Genomic DNA, 18,318 nt, shown 5'->3' on the forward strand with positions numbered 1-18,318 from the left:
GTATAATCATATAGCAAATGGGACAATGCATTGCAATGCATTACAGTAGTCAAACCTCATCACCTCGAGGTTCGACTACTGTAACGCTCTCTACATGGGGCTACCTTTGAAAAGTGTTCGGAAATTTCAGATCGTGCAGAATGCAGCTGCGAGAGCAATCATGGGCTTCCCAAGATATGCCCATGTTACACCAACACTCCGCAGTCTGCATTGGTTGCCGATCAATTTCCGGTCACAATTCAAAGTGTTGGTTATGACCTATAAAGCCCTTCATGGCATCGGACCAGAATACCTCCGAGACCACCTTCTGCCGCACAAATCCCAGCGACCGGTTAGGTCCCACAGAGTTGGCCTTCTCTGGGTCCCGTTGACTAAACAATGTCGTTTGGCGGGACCCAGGAGAAGAGCCTTCTCTGTGGTGGCCCCGACCCTCTGGAACCAGCTCCCCCCGGAGACTAGAACTGCCCCCACCCTCCTTGCCTTTCGTAAAGTTCTTAAGACCCATCTCTGCCGTCAGGCATGGGGGAACTGACACATCTCCCCCGGGCCTATACAGTTTATACATGGTATGTTTGAGTGTATGTTTGCTTTTAATAATGGGATTTTTAGTGTTTTTTAAATTATTAGATTTGTTCTTACATTGTTCTTGTTATTGTTGTGAGCCACCTCGAGTCTACGGAGAGGGGCGGCATACAAATCTAATAAATAAACAAACAAACAAACAAACAAACAAACAATATAGATATAATTCTCTCCAACACAAGATGCCAGGAGAATCCCTTCACTATGCCCAAGATCACTCTGTTTAGTTCAGGAAGGGAAGTATTTGTTTAGAAAGAGAAGAACAACATAGATATAATTAGGGGACTGGAGGCTAAAACATATGAAGAATGATTGCAGGAAGTGGGTATGTCTAGTTTAATGAAAAGAAGGACTAAGGATGACATGATAGCAGTGTTCCAATAGCTAAGGGGCTGCCGCAAAGAAAAGGGAGCCAAACTTTTCTCCAAAGCACATGAATGCAGGGCAAGAAGCAATAGATGGAAACTAATCAAGTAGAGAACAGACCTAGAACTAAGGAGAAATTCCCTGACCATTAGAACAATTAGAGCAGTGGAATGACTTGCCCTCAGGACAGAGGTAGGTTCCTCTCAATTTGGACCGGTTGTATAGAACTGGTAGGAATTTGGTGGCCTGGGTTGCTGGAACCGGCAGCGGCCCAGGCCTGCCATGCTTCCAAACTGGTTCTTTCGGCGGCACCATAGGCACCACCATTTTGTTTTTAGCTTCTGTGCATGCGCAGAAGCCTTTTATTAAGCACTGTGCATGCACACAACATGCCACTGAGTGAACCAGCAGTGAAAAAATTCCAGAACCCATCCCTGCTTCCTGCCTTCCGAAAACTCCTTAAAACCCACCTTTGCCGTCAGGCATGGGGGAACTGAAACATCTTCCCCTGGGCATGTTTAATTTATATATGGTATGCCTGAGTGTATGTCTGTTAGTATATGGGGTCTTTTTTAAATCGTTAAATATTTTAAATCTGTTTAGATTATTTATGATTTGTTTCCACGTGTTGTGAGCCGCCCCGAGTCTTCGGAGAGGGGCGGCATACAAATCTAAGTAATAAATAAATAAATAAATAATAAAGTTGTGGGTGCTCCAACACTGGAGGTTTTCAACAACTACTACTTGTCTGAAATGGTATAGGGTTGGACTAGGAGACCTCCAGAGTCCCTTCCAATTCTGTTATTCTGTTTTTCTGTTAAGTCCAGTACACTCCCCATTTTATCTTGAACAGAAACTGCTCAGGGGACCCAAACAAGATTACCCATTGCAATATCAGTTCCACTCCAAAATCCTGCTCTTCTCTTCTACTTCCTCTCTTCTAATTTACAGAACATTCAAAAAATTAGATTCTCCTTTGGGTCTTTGTATCATCTTAGCTCAGTATGATATAGTCATATTTACTTTCTTATGTCTTTTCTGGTAACTGATTGATCTTTCAGAGACTGGGTTCCATTTTTAAGCACTTGATCAGCCAACACTAAAGGCATTAACCTTAAAAATAAATGGCAAAACAGCCATGCAATGCTTTCCAGCTTTACAAATGTCAAAACGCAATACAAACATCACAGAGGAAGCAGTGGTGTAACCTGTTGGGCAACTTGCAAGTAAGAAGGAAAACTTTAATCCATGTCTGTGTAACCTAAACCCAGATGCTTAGACAAATACACACAGAAAACACTGAGATTTCTGTCTAAATCTCTCCTCCATAAATGAACCACTGTGTGAAATAATGTCCGGGTTTAAAAAAAATAAGCCTGGCTCTGCTATTTATTTATCAAATAGAAATCTGGATGACAGTCTGTGCAGATCCATTTTTCCTATTCTTCAACCTCTCATCTTTCAAAATGCTACAAGAAGAGAAAGGACTGTGTTATCCAATAGATGGGAGTGTCCAATTACTACACTCCTGCAGTGGTAAGAACATTATTTTCTCCACTGTATATAGAAAGACCATTGCAAAACTCAGAGCTTCCTGAAAAAGAAAGGGCAATGGTTTTTGGGTTCATGAAGCTACTCCCTTAATTCTGGAGAAATAAGAGCTATGAGCTGGCATTTAAAAATACAACTGTCTATTAGACTTTTTTGCTTCTCAGCAAACCATGCCAATGTTGCATGTTTTCAGATTGACCGAAAAAGCAGTCTTTACTCCTGCTCTTCGTTCTCTTTGCCCTCCCCTTTTTATTACTAATTAATTCTAAATAATAATCAGGATGTCCAGCAAAAATATATCAAATTTCCATACTCCTGGCCCTAGGAAATCTAGAGAAATAGGATAGTTGGCTAGTTATAAATTTTAATAGAATAGTCTAAGGGTTCATAGCAATAAATAGTGATAATTTATTTATTTATGGTTGAGCAGCTCTAGAAATTTTCAGATGGCAGGGGTAATGATAAAATGGCTTGAATCTTATCATGAAATTGCTACTCCGGTCAGTTCCAGAAAACAAATCAGTTTCTTATCTGCAGCCCAGAGGCTGGTGCTCTCCTTTACGGCATCCAATTTAATTTTATGATTAAAGAACATTGGAAAAAAAGGTAGTCAGAGACATAGCCATGTGTACACAAGTTGCCTGTTCAGGATGAAGATGACTGTATCAGGCCACTTTCATACTGGACAACCCAAACTGTGCTTTAACCTTCTAGTTCATGCGTGTCAAACTTGTGGCCCCACATTGCTGTCATATGACATTTCATGACATCTTTCCCCTTGCGGAGCTGGGATAGGTGTGGCCTGCATGTGACACATTTGGCCTGCAGGATGCCAGTTTGACACACCAGTGTAGTTGCTCTGAAATTTAGGGAAGAAAAACTGACAAAAGACAAATAAACTCAGTTAAAAGAAACAGAGAGGATGAATCACCAAATCTATGCACCGCAGTTTTAGGTTATACAGTTCATCTTTGGAGGAACAGCATTAATCGGAATGGGATCTATCCATGCACCCGTCACATAGCAAAAGGGAGATGAAGTGCCTCAACTATACAACAGAACCACCATTTCTTTTCCCCTTAGTCAAATGTGCTGGCAGGAGTATCAACATCCTGCAAATATTAAAAAAATTATTATGTTTTCAATACTGTTTTATAAAGTCCAATGCACTTCCCATAGACTATCCAGTGATATTTGCAACAGGCATTTAAAATATTTGTTATGATTTCCATACTATAGATAAAATGTGGGAACAGATTAGCTGCTTCACATAACCTAGTAAGTTAATAGCACAGGAAAAATTTGAATTTCTAATTTGGAACTTGTTGTGGTTGGCTCTGGCCTAGCTCCTGCCCCAGGGAATGTGGAGGTGGATGCAGGGGAAACTTCAACATGTCATAGGCCTGTGTTATTGCCGACAGAGTCAGTTCAGAGTTTAGTTTCCTCGGACGAAAAAGAAGGTGGGAGTGACGTGGAGGAGGGGGGCTTGGCACACAGCCCAGGCAGTCAATCTCCATTATCTTCCATTGATTCGGATGAAGACGTCTTGGACCCATGCCAGTGCAGAATTATGTGTAGAAGAGACCAAGTAAGGACATATTACCGGAGATAAGAGAGGCCACCTATGTTTGGGTGGGGCTCCAGTAATTAGGGCTGCTGCTATAAATAGCAGCGTGTGGGTTTGGCTGTTGTGGAAGAGTATCTGATCGCAGTTCTTCAGGAATCGTGCCTTGACTTTGTTTGTTGATTTTTCACGTCTTTGAAAACAAACGCAGAGTAAAGTGTGTGGGTATTTCACTTCGTGGAAGAAGAAGGGGTGTGAAGTTTCTTCACAGCTGCTAGCTAAGTACTTAAAGACTGATTAAGGGAAATTGTATAGACTACCTGGTTGTTTTGGGATGAGTGCAATGTTCCCTCTAATTTTTTTTCGGTGTGGGCGGAAAAATATAGTGTCTGAGCGACAGTCCCTTTGGGACTGCTGGGCAGCACAGAAAAATAAATAAATAAATAAATAAATAAATAAATAAGAAATTCTCTTCTTTTTTTATTAAAAGAAATTAATAATAAAACAAAACCAAAATCTATTACTATTATTATCTTCTCTTTTTCCATCCCTGTCTCCTCCCTCCTTGTGTGTGCGTGTGTGTGTGAACTCTTGAACCATTTCCAATTAGAGGTGAGCTATTGGAAATGGTTCAAGAGTTCACACACACACACACACACAAACAGCTGGGGGGTTTTTTCTCTGTTATTATTTGGGTGCTTTTTACCATATGCTTTAAATCAAGAGTCATTTATCTCTCTTTCTCTCTCCCCCTCTTGCTCACTCTCCCTCTTTCTCTCTCTCTCTCTCTATTGCTCTTTCTCTCTCACTCTTTCTTTCTATCTCTTGCTTTCTTTCTCTTCTCTCTCTTGCTATCTCTCTCCCCCCCCTTTTCATATCTCTCTCTCTTTCTCTCTTGTTTTCTTTCTCTCTCTCTATTGCTTTCTTTCTCTTCTCTTTCTTGCTATCTCCCCCCCCCCCTTTCTCTCTTTCTCTCAGCAGCAGCATTGGGCAGTAGCCGTGGGGCGGCGGCAGGGTGATCAGCTGTGAGGCGGAGCTCCGGAACGGAGGCACCAACGGCGAGGGGGCTGTGAGAGCGCTTTCTCCAAGCGCTTCGGGAACGCCTGGCCTGCCTCTACTGCAGCCCCCTTGCTGGAAGTCTGGGACGAAGGCGCTCCCAGCGAAGGGGTTGTGAGAGGGGCGGGGCGGGCATTCCCGAAGCCCGCGGAGAAAGCCTTCTCTCGCAGCCCCCTGGCTGGCAGCGCTTTCGTCCCGCAGCCGCCACCGCCACGGGAGAAGTCGCGCCCCAAGGCAGGAGGCGGCGGAGGAGGAGAGGGGGTGGATCGGGCGGGAAGGGAGCACAGTGGTTCACATGGTTAGGATGTTCGGTTGGAGATTAGCACGGCTACATTTGAGACCTGAATGCTAAGCATGGTGGGATGAACTCCCATCATTCACTCAAGCTCCTTACCTGGGACATGAAAGGAACTTCCACAGATGTCTCTCAGGCAATAGTGATATCATTGGCTAATCTTTCAACCTGCAAGTACCTTGAAGAGCCCTCTGACATGAATAGGATGAGATGGAGATTAGGGAGAATTCTTAAATATTTTTTTAAAAATTGTACTCTAAAAAGTCCTGTTAGGAAAACTGGGAATCAAGAACATTGTGGGTTTCTTTTTAAACCAACGTTTCACTCTTGTAGAGGGAAGCTTGAAAAAATAATAAGAGAAACTATGGAGTATTCAGCAAAGGATGCAGACCCTAGTTATGTACAGTCTAATACATGGAAGCTTAATTTTTTTTGTTACAAAAGATTGTTGTAGTTGGAGATCTAGCTGCATTGGCTGTAATTATTTCCCCTGACTCTTTTACTTTTTTTAATGCAGGAGAATTCCATAATGCTCTGAGGTTTAATTTTGAATAGCAGCTTTGTGGTTCAGGATTTGACTAGAGTTTATTAACCTGGAAGACTGATTAAAAGCAGATTTTTGGACAGCTTGATTTTTTATTTTTATTTTTTTTAAAAAAGAAGCTTCACTGAGTATCATCTATTGTTAAGAAGAGCTAACTTTCTTGAGAATGCAAAGAATCAAGACTCAGGTTTCCTTAGCCACATCATGTGATAGAAAAGCTGCTAACCACCAACAGAAATTAGATGAGGTCATTTCCAAACAGGATACAGGCCTGTATTCATATGCTGTATTTATAGCCACTAAAAAATTGCATACTTCATGTGCAGAATTACCACATTATTGAATACAAATGTTACTGGTTTTTATATTTGTATAAACGCTTCCTAATAATTTGCAATAAATACAGCCTAATTTCTATCCTGGAACTTTAGCAATTTAAACCTTTTAGTTCCACAATTTCAAGGGCCCAAAGATGATAATAACCAAATGTACCATAGAAATGTCTCCAAGAAAAAAATCCCCAAGTGAGTATTTCTCTTATTTCTTCTTCAGATAAAGATAAAAAATCTGAAGAATTTTAGTCAAGATGAAACAGTAGGTTGGCAAAATTTCTCAAGAGAAGAAATACAATCTCATTAATAGCTTTTGCCTCCATTGAATTGTTACAGTATCATTAAAACGCTCCAAAATTCTAATGTCAACCTATCTAACAAATTATTTAATTTTAGATTCATATCCTGTCTGTCTTCAACCTCTCAATATGATAATAGAGAGCACTTCAGTTTTTTCACACACAACTGGTCTGAGACAAAGCACCAGTCTAAAGCCCAATGAGCTCTGGGGGCTGAAATTGAATTTGGATTTTACTTTCTCTAATTTTAATTCAAATGTACCATTCATTTCATTTCATTTTATTGGATTTGTATGCCGCCCCTCTCCGTAGACTCGGGGTGGCTAACAACCGTGGTAAAAACAACAAGCGACAATCCAATACTAAAGTAGCTAAAAACCCTTATTTTAAAACCAATCATACGTACCAAATGTACCATACATAAATTGTAGAAGCCTAGGGGGAAAGAATATCTTAATTCCCCCATGCCTGATGACAGAGGTGGGTTTTAAGAAGCTTATGAAAGGCAAGAAGGGTGGGGGCTATTCTAATCTCTGGGGGGAGTTGGTTCCAGAAGGTTGGGGCCGCCACAGAAAAGGCTCTTCCCCTGGGTCCCGCCAAACGGCACTGTTTAGTTGACAGGACCCGGAGAAGGCCCACTCTGAGAGACCTAATTGGTCGCTGAGATTCGTGCGGCAGAAGGCGGTCCCGGAGATAACCTGGCCCGGTGCCATGAAGGGCTTTATAGGTCATAACCAACACTTTGAATTGTGACCGGAAACTGATCGGCAACCAATGCAGACTGCGGAGTGTTGGTGTGACATGGACATATTTAGGGAAGCCCATGATTGCTCTCGCAGTTGCATTCTGCACGAATTCTCAAATCAATGCACACAAAAAGTCAATAAGTATGCATAGCACCAAATACTGTAGTATCTGGAAGAATTACTTGAATCAAAAGTCAACTGAATTCATCAAGTAAACAGCAACTCCATGCTAAAATAATGCATACTTACATAACACACACAAAATCTATTTCTTTTGCATATGCAATAAATGAACGTTTATGTCTCTAATACAGGAAGTCCTCAACTTACAACCACAATTGAGCCCAAAATTTCTATTGCTAAGGAAAACATTTTTAAGTGAATGATGCCCCATTTTATGACCTTTCCTGCAGCAATGATGAAGTAAATAACTTCTGTTGTTACATTAAATGAATCTTGCTTCGCTATTAACTTTGCTGATCAGAAGGCTGCAAAGGAGGATCATGTGACCCTGGGATGTTGCAACTGTCATAAATATGAATCAGTTGCCAAATGTCTGAATCTTAATCATATGACCATGGATATGCTGCAACCGGTGTGTGAAAAACAGTCATAAATCACCTTTTTTTCCGTACCATTCATTGTAAGTTTGAATGGTTGCTAAACAAACTGTTGTAAATTAAGAACTGTATTTTTTTGGCAGATAAGAAATAAGTATGAAAAATGATAACCATCGGTGGTGGAAATTTCAATCGACATTAGCCTTTTTTATTATTAAATTTGTATGATGCCCATCTAGTTGCCCATTATGTTTACGCTTGCACATAATATAAGGATTTATAGCCCAACCTTATCTATTGTGAATATGCTACTGCACATGACCTGTTTATTCTCACTTTGTTCTTCCATTCATGCAAGTGGACAAAATTAACCAAAAATGGAAACCTTATTTGGGGATCTGACTTTGGAGATTCAACTTTTTGCTTATGTGCAACCTTAATCTGTTAGGAACAAAAACCTACATGCCAAATATAGATGCCACACTGAACCTTAAATTTCACATTATGCCATCTGAAGTCCATTGATTCCAGATATGACTAATCCATGCCATGCTATATGCACCTCCCATTTTTCTGGGAAAATAATATCACATATCCTTGGCATTATTAGATCCTGGTTACAATTTCAAACCTTTCAGCCAACACATTAGCAAGAAGTAGGTCTTGAGAGAAAATCTAACCTTGTGAAGATTTTTTTTCATGTTTCACTTTCAGAAGCACTACAATATTTATATGCAACATGACTGAGCTATAATGAGAATATTTTCAGCAAAAGCAGAGCTGACTTTCAGTCTAATTAACAAATTCTGAACACGTTCTTATCAAATCATATCAAATTTAACTGGCTTAGAATTATAAGACCAGCATACAAAACTACAATGTCTCTCAAGGGAACATAAACTACAACAAGAGGGTTGGGGGTGTTAGCTGCAGTGTATCTATACTTGCTACCTCCCAAGATGTCAAGGTCCTCTTCAAAAATGATGGACAAATATCATCAGCTGTTTAGCTTTTAAACAGACCTAAGATTTTATTGGTGCTTATTATTTTCCTGAGATAGCATATCAGCTTTACTAGGTTTACCAGACAGGAAACACAACCAGATGAACTAATTCTATTTTATTGTTAAGTTACATGAGCAGAATCTTGCAAATCTGAAATACAATTGTTGATCTCACCCCCAAGCTCCTTTACAGAACTAGAGAGGGTGTCTTCTAAGTCCCTTGCTCTACCCACAACTGACTTCTTCCCTGGCTACATCTCTTAGAAACATAGAAACATAGAAGACTGACGGCAGAAAAAGACCTCATGGTCCATCTAGTCTGCCCTTATACTATTTCCTGTATTTTATCTTACAATGGATATATGTTTATCCCAGGCATGTTTAAATTCAGTTACTGTGGATTTACCAACCACGTCTGCTGGAAGTTTGTTCCAAGGATCTACTACTCTTTCAGTAAAATAATATTTTCTCATGTTGCCTTTGATCATTCCCCCAACTAACTTCAGATTGTGTCCCCTTGTTCTTGTGTTCACTTTCCTATTAAAAACACTTCCCTCCTGAACCTTATTTAACCCTTTAACATATTTAAATGTTTCGATAATGTCCTCCCTTTTCCTTCTGTCCTTCCTTCTTTGCCTTGTCTCCCAAGGTCCAGCCCATACATAACCACCCTGAGGTAACTGATGCCAGGAAAGGAAATCACTCAAGGCACTGCCATCTTGTTGCTAGATTCCATACTAATCTTCAGTTAAAAACATATTGCAATGGACTTCCTTCCTCAAAACAAGATCACATGATTAGGTATGCTGAAATGTCACTTTGTGCAACAAGTATATCATAAAAAGCAAAACAAAGGGCACCTAGAAGCATCTAGTCCAGAAAACCTTTAATTCAAGTACTGTATCCAAATGTTTAATAAGTGGGAGAACATTCTAGAGTAGGGTAGTTCCAGCCTTCTGACAAGAAAAAGTCAGAGGAGAAAGAGAAGGGGCAAATATTAGTATTAGTATTTATTAGATTTGTATGCCGCCCCTCTCCGAAGACTCGGGGCGGCTAACAATAATATAAAAAGACAATGTAAACAAATCTAATATTAAAAGACAATCTAAAAAACCCCAATTTAAAGAACCACTCATACATACAAGCATACCATGTATAAATTCTATAAGCCTAGGGGGAAGGGAAATTTCAATTCCCCCATGCCTGTTGACAGAGGTGGGTTTTAAGGAGCTTGCGAAAGGCAAGGAGGTTGGGGCAACTCTGATATCTGGGGGGAGCTGGTTCCAGAGGGTCGGGGCCGCCACAGAGAAGGCTCTTCTCCTGGATCCCCCAAACGACATTGCTTAGTCAACAGGACCCGGAGAAGGCCAACTCTGTGGGACCTAACCGGTCGCTGGGATTCGTGCGACAGAAGGCGGTCCCAGAGATATTTCAGGAAAGTAATCCAAAACTGTTCAAAGATTGAAAACACTACTTTGGTCATTTTACAAATACCATATTGTCCTTCAAAGTGATGGTTTGGAATTCAATTTAAAACAGAAACTACCAAGAGGATTGCATGTCTGGAAACAGTTCTGCCTTTGGAGCAAACTAAAGCATTATTGAAGATGTAGAGTCACATAATATTCACACCGAGCCAGGAAAAACTGAGCCCTTCTATTACTTTCCCAGGACAAAACAAAAGGTATTAAGCCTCTACACATATTATTTTATTACTGAGGTTTTGAGAAATGAATAATGGAATTATAGGCCATGAAATGGAAAACTTTCCCTTTAAGAATGCTTTACAGGAAATTGACTTCAGCTGACTGCTTTACCAAACATGTTCCCTGAAGCTTAGAGATTCAATGGTTTGCAAAATACCAGATCATGTGTTCCTCCTGTGGGATTTGCAGCACCATATGTAGGCTTGGACTTAATCTTTCTTAACCTTTCCTTGCCAAATATGCTGTAAATTTCACAGATCTGTTTATAGAACTATAGCTTGGAAGGAATGGGCCTCATTCATGAAGAGGGAAGATAAAAGTGGTAAAGCAAAATATTCTGGTTACCACTCCTGAATTTCAGCCTCAAGGGTTTTTTAAAAATGTTTTGGCCTGCTGTGGCCATTTACATTTATTTTATTTATTATTTAGATTTGTATGCCGCCCCTCTCCGCAGACTCGGTGCTGGATGGAGAAACCAACTGTTGACAGTAGCAAAATCATCTATATATTATGGAAAAAACTTGGTTGGTAATTCAGTCAGACATGAAGAAGGCAAAAGCTGGGTTGGGAATCCTATAATTTATTTTCTTACCCTGTCATTTTGCCTAGGCATACAGGAAGGACAGTTGTGGAGTTACTACAAGAGTGTAGTTTGCAGCTTCAAAACTCCAATCTGACAAAGTGAATGACATCAACTTTGTTAACATTAGAGAAAATACTTTCTCATTTCTTGCGTATTTAGCTGTTTCAATTTCTCTCTTAGTTTCTGCAAGCAAATGGGGAATAAATAGTTTGTGCAGACAAATGGGGGATAGATGATGGTAAATAGCTAAACACTCTTCTTTCTGGGCCCTTTTTAAAACCAACTGGGAAACCCAGACTGGAGCATAAAACTGGAATGACGATGAGTGTGTTTTGTCATCAACATACTATATGGCAAAAAGGTAACACATTCAAGTTTCAGTGTTGAGATGATTTCACGCTCAATATATGATTTCATATGTATTTTGAAATGTCTATCAAATATTGACTGGTTTTTAAAACATCACAATTCTAGTGGAATTGGTGGTGAAAGGAACTGGTGGTAGAAGGAGTCACCCTCACTCAGCGGTGGGCTATGAACCGGAACACTAAATTGCGCTCACTGCAGTGGCTCGTACGTTCTTGTGAGGCCAGTGCGATTTTGCTTCCGCACCTATGGAGGTAGCAAAACCATGCACGAAGCCGCAGGTGCGACTGTATTTTGGTGAGGTTTTTTTGCTTCCGCGCATGCCAAAACATGGGCGCGCCTGCGGCTCCGTACACAATTTTGCTACCTCCACAGGTGCGGGAGCAAAATCGTGCTGGCCCCACAAGCACTTACGAGCCGCTGCAGTGAGTGCAATTTAGCATTCCAGCTTGTAGCCCACTGCTGTCCTCACTCCATGGCCAGTGTCAAATGTTGGTTCGATTCTAAGTATGTCATTTCTTATCAGGGTAATGCAAGAGAAAGATAGGTTTTAATTTTACTACCGAGACTGGTTAACAACCAGTGGTCAGACTGATTGTTCCCCGAATGTCAGAAAAATAGCAAAATTATCAGATTATGTCTGCTAGACTCACCATGGTTCAAGTGCCTGATGCAATCATTCAACATGGTGCTGAATTGCTTCTGGGCTTCTGAGTCGGAAAAACAGAAATAACTATGTCTAAGGAAAGGCTGCCACAGGTAGACTGGAAATTCCTTTGGAGGGACAACAAAGGCCTGGATATTCTCCTTTTCACTGGAACCTTAAAAATATGGACACATTTATATTTTTAGTCATTCCATCAGATTTACATATAATTATAGACAAATTCCCAGTAGACAGGTAATCTTGCCTTAATATTTGTGCCACCAATGCTTAGTTTTCATTGTAACTCTATGTACTCTAGACCAGCGTTTCCCAACCGGTGTGCCGCAGCACAGTAGTGTGCCGCGAGACACTGCCAGGTGTGCCGCAGAGCTACGGAAGCTCCAGCTGGGCGGGGCGCTGCCGGTGCCGACCTGGAGCGCCCGCTCGCAGCTGTCCCCCGGCTCCTGCCCGATGCCGCGGTTTCCGGCGCTCTCCTGCTGAGCCCCAAAGAAGGAAGGCAGGAAGAAGAAGGAGAGCTTCGTTCTTTGCGCCTTTTTCCCGCCTTCCTTCTTTGGGGCCCAGCAGGAGAGCGCCGGAAACCACGACATCGGGCAGGAGAGGACAGGAGAGAGCGCGGGCCGGGCGGGGGCGCAGAGGCGGGCCGGGGCTGGGGAGTGCCCGGGGGTTGCCCTTTTGGTTTGCGGCTGCAAGCGCGGCTCCCCGAGGCAGGCGGGCAGGCAGCTTCCCTCCCTGCGCCTTTCCCAGCTGCAGCCGCACCCCCCCGGTCCCCCCGCCAGTGCCCTCCCGCCGGGCCCTGGCGTCGGCGGCAAGTGTCCTTTGGGGCCCGGCGGGAGGGCACTGGCGGGGGGAGCGGGAGGGGGTGGCTGCAGCGGCCGCAGGCAGTCGCGGGGAGATGGCGGCGGCGAGAGGGAGCTCCAGGCGGCGGGAGCTCTCTCTCTCTCTCTCAGCTGACTGCAAGTGGGAGCCCTGACGGTGGCGATTGGACGTGCTGCTGGACGCCGTACTGCTGGCGCTGCAGGCTTGGCATATACGGCGTCCAACAGCACGTCCAGCTGCCGTCAGGGCTCCCGCTTGCAGTCAGCTGAGAGAGAGAGAGAGAAAGAAAGAGAGACATATAAGAGAGGCAGAGAGAGAGGCAGCAAGAGAGGCAGAGAAAGAGACAGAGAGAGAAAGAGAGGCAGCAAGAGAGGCAGAGAAAGAGAGACATAGCAAGAGAGGCAGAGAGAGAGAGAAAGAAAGAGAGACATAGCAAGAGAGGCAGAGAGAGAGAGAAAGAAAGAGAGACATAGCAAGAGAGAAAGAGAGACATAGCAAGAGAGGCAGAGAGAGAAAGAGAAAGAAAGAGACATAGCAAGAGAGGCAGAGAGAGAAAGAGAAAGAAAGAGAGACATAGCAAGAGAGAAAGAGAGACATAGCAAGAGAGGCAGAGAGAGAAAGAGAAAGAAAGAGAGACATAGCAAGAGAGGCAGAGAGAGAGAAAGAAAGAAAGAGAGACATAGCAAGAGAGACAGAGAGATAGCAAGAGAGGCAAAGAAAGAGACATATAGCAAGAGACAGTGAAAGAGAGAGAGAGAGCAAGAAAGAGAGAAAAAAGCAAGAAAGAGATAGCAAGAGAGAGAGAAAGACAGAGGAAGGGAAGGAAGGAGAGAGAAAGAGCAAAAAAGAGAGGAAGAAAGAAAGAGGGATGGAGAGAGAGAAAGAAGGGAAGGAAGGAAAAGAGAGAAAGAGGGAGAAATAGAGCGAAAGGGAGGAAGAGAGAGGGGTTTTTTGTCCAAACTTTTCTTTAGCCCACCCCCCACCCCCCACCCCCCACCCCCCCTTTCAATGTTCCCCAGGATTTTGAAAATATGAATAATGTGCCGCGGCTCAAAAAAGGTTGGGAAACACTGCTCTAGACTAGTGCTTCCCAACCTTGGCAACTTGAAGATATTTGGACTTCAACTCCCAGAATTCCCCAGCCAGGTTGTAGCGTCAGCCTATCTGAGCATTCAGTGAGCAGATTCCTTAGTCTGGAGTCACAATTACCCAGATTCAGAATACAGTGGTATCTCATGATACAAACTTAATTGGTTCCAGGAGGAGGTTCGTAAGGTGAAAAGTTCGTAAGATGAAACAATGTTTCCCATAGGAATCAATGTAAAAGCAAATAATGCGTGCAAATCCTTCAGGAAAATCCCAAACTTTAGAAGGGAGGCGAACAGAGGGCAGGGAGGAGCAGCTAAAGGGGGCGGGTGGAAGAAGCAAGGCTAGGCTAAAGGGTGATTGGGAAGGAAGAAAGGCAAGGGGGGCGCCCCTCCCTTTTCTTTCTTCAAAAGACACCGTTTCAGTGCCTCTGCAACCACGCTGTTCTCCTAGTTTTGTTAATGCAAAGTCTTTCTCCCTCCAAGCTACCCCTCCCTTTTCTTTCTTCAAAAAAGGGGAAAAAAAGAAACCCCTTCATCCTAGCAGCAGCGGCTTGGGTTCGTAAGATGAAAATAGTTCGGAAGAAGAGGCAAAAAAATCTTAAACACCGGGTTCGTATCTTGAAAAGTTTGTTAGAAGAGGCGTTTGTAAGATGAGGTACCACTGTATATAAGTTATGTGCATCAGATGAGCAGTTATATAAATTTAATACATGCATGCATGCAAGCATACATGAATACCAGGCGGAGGTTGCTACTTACCGCCGCTACAGGAGCAATGCGTGTACAGCTCCATGTTGCTGGCGTGCATGCGCATGTGCCCCAGTGAGATTTTGCAGGAAGTAAAATCTTGCAAGAGGATGTGCGTGTGCGAGAGATTTTGGTGATTTTTTTTTACTTCCGCGGAAACAAAAAATTGCTGAAATCTTGCATGTGCACACATCCTCTTGCAAGATTTTGCTTCTTCCGCATGTGCAGAAGCAAAATTTTGCTGAGGCGGGCGCGTGCAGATGTTGGCAAAGCGGATTTTTGCTAAACTCGGTTTTCGCTACCGGTAGGCAGTGTGGCCCTTACTGGCTAGCATCCAAATACTGATGCATACCATCCCTAATCTAAGTAATTTGTCTCTGGCATCAGAATTATGCTGCCTCTGTGCCTGTTTTCTTGAATATTAGTGTTTACTTGACTTTGATTATGTCTCTGTTCAGTGGTGGGTTGTTACCGGTTCGGACCAGTTTGTGGGAGCCAATGGTGGAAATTTGGCCCTGTTTGCCGAATCGGTAGCGATGGCTGGCTTGCCACGCCCTTGAACCAGTTCCCCAGCCACCACTGCTTGAAATCAACTGGCAACAAACCCTCTGGATATGCACGAAGGCTTCTGCGCATGTGTAGAGGATCAGTAGTGGAATGTAACATGATGTGGACATTTCCAAACTGATAGGAAAGGTAAGAGAAATCCACCCCTGCTCTGTTTCTTATTTTCTTGGCTTCTATTCAGCTTCCATTATTGCTCTAGGTTTTGAGTTTGATATGATTCAAACTATACGTACATTTCAGGACAATCACAGGATAAGACTTAACAATGTAAGATAGGCAAGCTTATTAAATGTATGCCTTTAATCTATGTGTAACTCTTTATAAAGATAATGCAACACTTGAAATAGAACATCAATTAATACCACAAATTAGTATAAAATATAAAGAGGAATGGGCTATACCTTACCATTAGGTTCTGGAAAATGCTTATCAGATAGTGTGTTGTATTCTTCCCCTGTAATTAGCACTTTGCCTCCAACAGGAAGAATGCAAGCTTTTGAACTTACTCCTTTCTGAAATGCCTAGAATTCAGAAAAATTAGTAAAGATTTTCTTTAAAAAACCCCAAAAAGAAACAAAAAGAAAAAAACACCGGCAACTTATAAGTAGATATTAAAAGTGAATGAGAAAATGTGAACAACACTTACCATATTTTTTGACTATAATATGCACTGGTGTATAAGACACACCAAGATTTCAAAGAGGTAAGTAAAGAGAAAAAACGTTTTTGTCCTCCCCAGCGTCCAGGAGTACTCTGCAAGACTCCCAAGCCCACTGTGTGCCCCATTTTTCACGAAAATACAGGTGTTTTGCCTTCCCCAGCCCAGAAGAGCACTCTGCAGGCCTCCCAAACCCTCTGTGCATCCTGTTTTTCACAAAAAGGACTTGTTTTTCACCCCAGGGGTACTCCTAGAGGCTAGGAGAAGGCAAAAATGGCTCAGGTTTTGCAAAAAATGGCCCATTTATTGCCCTCCCTTTTTTCCCCCAAAAATGGGGGTATTTTTGTCTTCCCCCAGCCACTCTTTGCAGGCCTCCCAAATCTTCTGCGCACCCTGTTTTTGCAAAAACGGGCCCATTCTTTGCCAAAAATGGGACTCAGGGATAAGGCTTCAGGAGGCCAAAAATTGCTGTATTCGGTGTATAAGATGCACCAACACCACCCTCTTTTAGAAGGGGAAAAGGTGCGTCTTATACTCTGAAAAATGGTAAATTTTTCTATGGAGTCTACGGAGAGGGGCGGCATACAAATCAAATCAAATCAAACCAAACCAAACCAAACCAAACCAAACAATCAATAAATCAATCAATAAATAAATCCAGAATAGGACTTACAAAAATTTCCCCAAGAAACGTAAAGCAAGACACAAAAAAATAAATGAAAAGTAATCAAGGAGGGAAGCTTATTATTATTAGCGTGAATAAGACATTGTCAGTAAGTGAAGCTGATTGTCTCTTTAGCCTCTCTAGGGAAAGTGAATCATTAATTACATCTTTCATTCACTAAATGAAATGTAGTGAATCTTTCATTCAATAAATTAAATTTATATTGCTGTTCCCCCCTCCTCTAGCCCAATCTCCATTGTTCAGCATGCTAACATTGTCACATTATTGGCCTCCCAGATTGGTGTCCTAACCAGGCTTCTGCAACATACTGTATACGGAGCTGCCCTTGGAGAGTGTTCAGAAGCTTCTGATGGTGCAAAATGCATTGGAACAGGCAATCATAGGTGTCTGTCATACAGCACATGTAGAATGCATTGGTGGCCAGTATGCTTCCAGGTTCAATGCAAGATGCTGGTCTTCATGGCTTGGGACTAGGTTAGTTATAGGACTTTCTCTTCCTGGTTGTATCTACCATGGGACTGGGCGGCATAGAGATCAAATCAAATAAATAAAATAAAATACCTGTCTTACAGATCTGACAGGAGATGAATGCTCCTGGTCCCATCAGGGAATACCATCTGAAGACGGTCTTTTCTGTTGTGGCCGCTGTCCTCTTGAGTATTATTCCCACAGAGATCAGATTTACTCTAACCCTACTGACTTTTTGTAAAGCCTTGAAGACTTTGTTTTATCATTGAGCCCGTGGCCATGATGATGCAAGTAAATCCATTTCTTGATTATATTTACTGTTATGAATTCACTATTGCTATAGGCTGTTTTTATTGTTTTCTATTTATAGTTTTCTCATATTGTTTTTATTCTCTTAAGAAGCATTAGCTGCCCAGACTAATATACACTTGAGGTGAAGTCCATGTGCATTAGTATTTTATTTTCAAGATGAAAATCTGGACAGTAACCATTCCAAAATCAAGATATTGTATTCATGATCAAATTAATTATGGAAACATATAATCAAATCAAGTATTTTAAGTATCTAAACAATTACATGAAAGATTCCACCACAGAAAATAGTATTAAATTTTACACATCTGTCTATAATGTTAAATCAGAAGCTTAAACTTTCACGCCAAGGTTTCCCTTGGCTGCGTTTAAGCCAATCAGCTGTCGCTTTTATTTAAAGGTACAAACATAATATTTTTATTTATTTATTTATTTATTTATATATATATATATATATATATATATATATATATATATATATATATATATATATATATATTTGTATGCTGCCCCTCTCCGTAGACTCGGGGCGGCTCACAGCAATAATAAACAATATATAACAAATCTAATAATTTAAAAGAAACACTAAAAGCCCCATTATTAAAAGCAAGCATACACACAAACATACCATACATATGCTCTAAGAGTTACAAATGTGCCCAGTGGCTCAGAAAGTTTAGTCATTCACTAGTTGTGCATTTCAGAATAGAACCCAACAGATCAGCAGTGCTAAATATCATGATTGCCTCAGCACTTA

At 41.8% G+C, this 18,318-nt stretch overlaps 1 protein-coding gene across 1 annotated transcript in view; it reads right to left on the reverse strand.

The window, feature by feature from the left end:
- The window catches only part of NIBAN1 (niban apoptosis regulator 1), a 67,280-nt gene that overhangs the window by 22,239 nt on the left and 26,723 nt on the right, over positions 1 to 18,318 (reverse strand). The window contains exons 4-5 of the mRNA XM_070746315.1: positions 15,845 to 15,959; positions 12,207 to 12,374 (exon numbers count right to left, since the gene is read on the reverse strand). Of these exons, the coding sequence (XP_070602416.1) occupies positions 12,207 to 12,374; positions 15,845 to 15,959 (283 nt within the window). The remainder of the gene's footprint in view (positions 1 to 12,206; positions 12,375 to 15,844; positions 15,960 to 18,318) is intronic.

Source organism: Erythrolamprus reginae, chromosome 3, assembly GCF_031021105.1.
Source record: "Erythrolamprus reginae isolate rEryReg1 chromosome 3, rEryReg1.hap1, whole genome shotgun sequence".
Classification (NCBI taxonomy): domain Eukaryota; kingdom Metazoa; phylum Chordata; class Lepidosauria; order Squamata; family Dipsadidae; genus Erythrolamprus; species Erythrolamprus reginae.